At 30.8% G+C, this 6,877-nt stretch overlaps 1 protein-coding gene across 1 annotated transcript; it reads left to right on the top strand.

Annotated features, from left to right (window-relative positions):
• The first annotated feature begins 1,583 nt into the window (after positions 1–1,583).
• LOC117168449 lies at positions 1,584–5,184 on the top strand. The gene is made up of 5 exons (XM_033354103.1): positions 1,584–1,607; positions 2,788–2,964; positions 3,088–3,215; positions 3,301–3,448; positions 5,128–5,184. Exons 1-5 carry the CDS (start codon positions 1,584–1,586, stop codon positions 5,182–5,184), a joined length of 534 nt encoding a protein of 177 aa, XP_033209994.1.
• The last annotated feature ends 1,693 nt before the right edge of the window (positions 5,185–6,877 follow it).

Genomic DNA, 6,877 nt, shown 5'->3' with positions numbered 1-6,877 from the left:
ATAGCACTTCTTGCATAATCACCTGGATCGATTCCCAGAGCATTGTGGCGATTACAGTAAAGAGCAAAAAGATCAAGACATAAAAGAAATGGAAAAGCGCTACCAAGGCAGATGGGATGTCGCTATGATGGCTGATTACTGCTGGTCACTGAAAAGAGAGAGTAAAACTACAGGAAAAAAGCGAAAAAAACCGTTACGTCGATCATTTGATAGTAAGAGAGTACGGTATGAGCGGAAAACATGAACACAAGTTGATACAAAAAAATATGTCTATCGTAATTGTTTATGAGGGATTGTTAATTTTTTGATCTTGTTATGAGCTTGCACGTGAATTGATGAAGGTCTATCAAACTTGATATATGGGTTGTTATTTTCATATTTCAATGACCTTGAAAATACTAGATATGGCCAAAATGACCTAGGATTTAGATTCTACAACTCTTAAGACTTATATATAAATTTTTACCAATTTTTTTGAGGTTATTTTGTTGGTTTGACCTTCAAATGACCTTGATCTTGAACTAAAGAAGGTCAACCGACACCGGATTCGGATTCAGCATGCTAAAAAACCTATGCCTGAATTTTCTCAGATTTTTTCAGCAATATTTTCTTCATTTGACCTTCAAATGACCTTGAAAGCGATCTGATCTGAAAAAACAGATAAGCGATTCGGAATCAGCGACCCAAAAACCATAGAACCCCCAAGGTCGCCTCCGTGGACTTTGACTTTTTTGTGTGTCTGTGTAATTATTATATAATAATAATTATTATTATTCCTTTCGATCATGGTTATTCCAGTGAGGCGGCAACTTTAATATTGTTTATTATAGTTAACGCGAGAAAAATATGTAATAATCCTTCTAGTTATTAAATTAAAGCATTCAAAACGAATACCTATTTTGAATATCTTATGAAATTGTGCGGCAAAGATTTTACCTCTGAATTTTAAATAAGAGAGTATTATTATTGTAGAATGAATGTGCGAGAAATTTATGAGAAGCTGCCACTTCGCAATCCTTAAACGGATTCGATTTTATATGTGAAGTACATTTTTGTGATGAAGATATTGTCTCACATTTTGAAACAAAATTGCCAGATGGAACAATTAATCGCATACGGAGAGGAAGGGTATCATTGAAACCAAACGCTATTCCTAGAAAGGTTATATATTTTGAATTATAGAGAAATATTGTACGCAAAAGCATTTATACTTTAATATTTTTATAGACTGGAACGCGTGAGAAAGGAATGCCTGATTGTGGAGATGAAGCCAATGTGGAGTTTTCACCATACATATTTAATGCCGTCGATGCTACAAAGCTTACAAACTTCGATCACTAGAATCGTACTATTCCTTTGAATTCAACAGGGGAAATTGATAGTCACTATTCCTTCTTTTCAAAGGTATAAGGCAAGCTTTTCACATTTATTACTTAGACCTCGTTTAATCATTATTAAAATCGATGTAAACCGTTAAGTATTAATTTCTTTCAGTATGCTAACTTTAACTCGGAAAATTCTTTTCAAAATTATGATGCTCAAGCCTTGAAGATTCCACAGTGCCTTCAATAGAAGATAGTAGCATGCACGAATCTTTTGCTTCGGAGGTATAGTGCCGCTTATTTGATTTAATTTTATTATAAATATAAGCCTCTTTTAATAATTGTCATTCGACGCAAAATACGAAAGATTAATTAATTGCAGAATCCAATCTTTATCTCGGAAAATTCTTTCCGAACTTCGAATGCTCAAGCCTTCATTCTGGAAGATTCCACAGTGCTCCCAATAGAGGATATTCGCATGCACGAATCTTCTTAGTCGAAAGTATGAAGCCGCTTATTTAAGGATGTACACTACGTAAATCAATCTCAAAAGTTGCCTATCTTTAAAATTATTAATAAAATTGACAAAAAATGATCTATTCTTAACTTCTGTAAATTTTGATGGAGGCTTCTAAGCAAACTTCAGAACAAAATAATTCAGGTTAAAATTGTTTATTTAAAAGTAGTTATTTAAATTTTAGCTTTTCCTTTCTCTGTAGGAAAAAGTTACAATATTTGTTCAATGTGAATGATCAAGGTGTCATTTTGTTCTTGGAAGGATTCTCTAAATGTCTATTTGGGTTGATTTTATTTAGAAAAATTAATTGAGAAATCATAAAGTTATTATCGTTATAAACAATTACAGTTTAAATTTTAATTAAAACCACCCAAATAGAATTGTAGAGCATCCTTTAAAAAATAAAATGAGGCCTTGATACTTAGGATTAAATAACAATTTTAACTTTTCCCTAAAGAGAAAGGAAAAGCTAAATCTTTAAATAACTACTGTTAAATAAAAAATGTTAACCTGAATTATTTTTTTCTTAAGTTTGCTTGGAAGACTCCATAAAAATTTACAGAAGTTAATAATTGATCTTTTTTTGTTAATCTAATAAATCATTTTAAAGATAGGCAACTTTTGAGATTGATGTACATAGTGAACATCCTTAAATTTTATTGTACATAAATATAAGCCTCTTTTAATAATTATCATTCTACGTGAAATAAAAAATATTAATTCATTGCAGAATCCAATCTTCATCTCCGAAATTTATTTGCGAGTTTCTAATGCTCAAGTCCTCAAACTGAAAGAATCTACAGTGCTTCCAATAGATGATAATAGCATACACGATTCTTTTCTTTCGTAGGTATGAAGACGCCTTTAAATGTTTATTTTACATAAATATATGTTTTTGTTAATAATTGTCGTTCGACGTAAAATACGTAATATTGTTTCATATTGTAGAAAGAAAAGAAGGCGGATAAATATTTATTCAAAAAGTTGCAAAGTGACGCTGAGAAAAGATTGCGGGATTCTTGGTCGACATTTCTATGTAGCCGATCTAAAGTAATAATAGGTCAGTGGGATGAATTGGGCGTCTCTCCAAAAAAGTTGTTTATTGATACGGACATAATTGCAAAGGTACATAAAAAATATGATCTCGGACTGTTCACTGATTATAATGATGCAATCAGTCATGAGCTTTTCCATATAGAAACTTGTACGTGGAACAAATTAAGATGAGTATTTAAAATTTTTTTCCAGGTTTACCTTCACGATGTGCAAATTATGCTGCCAGGAATAAAAGATGTGCGTTCCTTTGAAGATGTTTCGTATAACTTAGCGCTTTTAGAGCGCATAAAGCCTTGTCCCGGAATTGATAGAAGAACAAGGTGAAGTGCACAATATAGTATCAAAATCATTCAGTCACTGTAAGTTTAATGAATGTAGGTCTGAATTTTATATATGTTAATATAGGTCGGAAGCATGTTGTGGATATATAGAAGAAAACTCTCGCAGCGAATTTTGCATACCATGTCGCCTGCAACGACGGAAAATTATAAGTCGTGAAGCATATCAAAAGAAACGATCAGAGAAGGAATCAAGAAACAAGAAACCGAACCCAGTACGCCATTTCAAAGAAAAAGTGCAGGGCTTAAAAAGAAAAGTTTGTATTGCACTTAATATTTCTTATTTGTAGACTTAAATTTTACATGTGTTATTATGTTTTATATTCAAAGAAGCATTATATGATGATATGAATAACTGTCAAGAAATTAATTTTCAACCAAAAAAATTAATTTTCAACTACAATTGTGGAATATTAAACTGGAATAGTATTTTCAGTTTAAGAAATAAATTATTTTCAACTAAAAAATAAACAAATTTTTAATAAGATACTTCAGTCTCGGGCAAAAAAATTCCTGTTTATCCAACGAAAAAACAATTTTTCAATCAAATAGCTCATTTTTTAATCTAATAAAGGAGTTCTTAATCAAAATGAATAATCTTAAATAAAGAAATTAATTTTTAATAAATAGCTTATTTTTCAACCAAGTAAATTAATTTCTGATCTAAAAGATGAATTTTCAACTAAAATAATGAATATTTAACTGGAATTTTCAACTCAACGTGGAACGGTGAAAGTTTCAGTTAAAAAAATTAATTTTCAACCAAACTGATAAATTTTCGACTAAAAAGATGAATCTTCAACTGGAATAGTTGCATTTTATTCACTTTACACAAAGAAGCCGACTTTATCACAAACTACATGCATTAAAAAAATTGTTTAAGTTTTAAATAAAAAATATAAATTTTCAACCAAGTATTTAAATTTCTATAAAATAAATAAACTTTCAAAAAAAAAAAAAGAATACCCAGTGGGCACACAAGACCAAAACTTGTCTTATATACGTCTTTCGGCGGACGTCTTAAGGACGTCCTGAGGACCTTTTGAAGACATGAAAAGATCCAAAAAATGTCTTAAAGGCGTCAAATGGTATGACGTAGAGATACATTCTAAGGGCGTCTTTAGGACGTTCCGGTGCCCACTAGGTAGTTGAATTTCCCCTCGCAAATTTTATTCTTAACAAAAAATTCGGATTTTCATCCAAAGAAAAAATAAGTTTTTAATCAAATAGTTCGTTTTCCAGCCAAAAAATTGAATTTTTAATCAAAATAATGAATCTTCAATAAAAACAATTATTTTCAACAAAGGAGTTTATTTTTCAACAAATTGAATTAATTTTTAAGCGAAATAGATAAATTTTGTACTAGAATAGTTAAATATTTATTTTGAACATTGATTTTTAAGAAACTAGTTACATTTTTAAAAAGAAGTTAATTTTCAATAAGAATGATGAATCTTCAAAAAAAAATTATTTTTATACGAAATAGTTCAGCTTTTAACCGCAACTTCTTATATTTTCAAAAAAAAGGGTAAATTTCTAACAGAAAATGTCACAAAAGTTTATACTCAGAAATATTTCCTCGTCAGAATATTACTTCCACTCTAAAAACGACTAAAATTTTTTTCTTCTAAGCTTCAGAAGAAGCAACTTTTAAATTGTGACGAATTTTGACTTGGAACAGGAATTTTTTAAGCTTCGTACTTCTAAATCCCAGTTTAATTTCTTTAAAAAAATCCCGTTCCATGTCAAATATTCCCTGTCCCAAGGATTTCTTTCTATCAGTCATTACGAAGAACGAAAATTCTCGTGAGACACCCTGCATATTAGTGGTCACTTATTTTTTTGAATGAATAATATAAAATGTTCGAAATTGTCTTAACTGTTTCTGACTTAGGTTACGAAATTCAGAGAAGGCATGAAGCACATGAAAAAAATGCGCTCAAATGAATAAAGTAAAAATGGAAGAAAAAAATCGCGAATTACCGCCTGAACAACAAGCAGCAGTTCGGGCCTATTTAGAAGCAGCGAAAGTCAAAAGTCCTCGTGGGAAGCGCTACGATATACGATGGGTGTACGAGTGCATTCTCATGCGAATTAAAAGCAAAACCTTATACCAAAATATTTTGGATAGAAAAATATTAGTTGTTCCAACTTTGCAAACCTTGGATTCTTATTTGAAGAAATTGCATTCTTCGTACAGTTTCGACTTGAATGTATTTCAATGTCTCAAAGAGAAATCTTCAAATATGAGTGACCTAAAGAAGAGGTAATAAAATATATATTAATTTTTATTTATTCATATTCACTTGTAATTGTAATGAGCTTTCCCTTCGTATTAACAATTAACATCTTCTTTTCACCAAAGCTATAGTTTTCATTGCGATTCTCTTATTTCCAGGTAAAAAATTCTGTCTTCACCTTTTTACTTTCCATTTCAGAAGTTCTTTTACTTGACGAAGTGCAATTGAGACCCATAGTATGATTTGACAGAAAATTTTTTTGATTTAACGGATTTACTGATCTTGGAGCACATACACCAGTTATACAAAGTCGGGAATTAGGAGATCATGTGATGAAAAATTGAGGTTTCTGACAGACTTTCCACATTTAATTAAGAATCTCCGAAATTTTCTTGTGTCGAGAGAAGATACTTGGGTAAATTTTTCTCATTAACGATTTGTATTTTTTTTTCTATTGAATTTTTTGAGTATATATTACAACTGTGACTTTATTGTAGACTCCTCATGGTATGATTCGAAAGAGGCACTGGAGGGCTCTTCTAGAAGTAGAAAATAAAAACTTTTATATTTTGAAAGTGGCTCCTAAATTAACGAGGACTTTTATGGAAAAAGTAAATAAATTAATAATAGCAATGATGTCTCGATCACCTGAAAATGCTTTGAAAGAAGATTTGGTCCAGTATACGGTAAGTTATTGTACAACATTATTAAAGGATTTCGTTTATGGCAAAATCTCACAAGCAGTGTCAACACTCCAGTTAATAATAAATATTATTTCTATTTTTCATTGATTGTTTGTTATCCATGGTTTGTAATACCCCATTTAAAAATATTGTATCCGAATTAAAATTGCAATTAAAATATTCAATTTCTAAAAATTAATTACTATTTGTATATTTTTCTATAGGCTATATCAGAGTTTTTAGAATATATTCGAGAGTGGGGAAGAAGATGCCAACAAAAATTGGGTTTCCTTTTTAAGTCATAGCACTTGCCTAGGATTGAAAGTCACATTGAAAGCGACTCTACAACTTCTTCATTTTCTGAAAGAGAAATTCAATATCCGTTATCTTATAACTAGCAAATTAAATCAAGATGCCCTAGAGGTAATCAAAATTACACATTTACATCAATCTTTGTTATGGGGCATTATTCCTCAACTGCCCCAACTTAAAAAGTCATGTTTTTCGATTGTCTCTAAATTCTGGGAATATGTTCGCCTACACAACAGTAGGTCATCCACAAACTTATAGACCAAGATTACTAACCCTCCCCAAGTGAGGGGGGGTTGAATTTTCAAAACCCAATGCCTGCAGGGGTAGTTTCAAACGCCTGTAACTTCCTTTCTAATTACGCGATTTAAAATTTTATGAGGGTTTTGGAAAGTGCTTTTTACACGCTTTC

Source organism: Belonocnema kinseyi, chromosome 2 (assembly GCF_010883055.1).
Source record: "Belonocnema kinseyi isolate 2016_QV_RU_SX_M_011 chromosome 2, B_treatae_v1, whole genome shotgun sequence".
Taxonomy (NCBI): domain Eukaryota; kingdom Metazoa; phylum Arthropoda; class Insecta; order Hymenoptera; family Cynipidae; genus Belonocnema; species Belonocnema kinseyi.
Note: the sequence above shows the minus strand (reverse complement) of the source record. Positions and strands in the feature narration are given on the sequence as shown.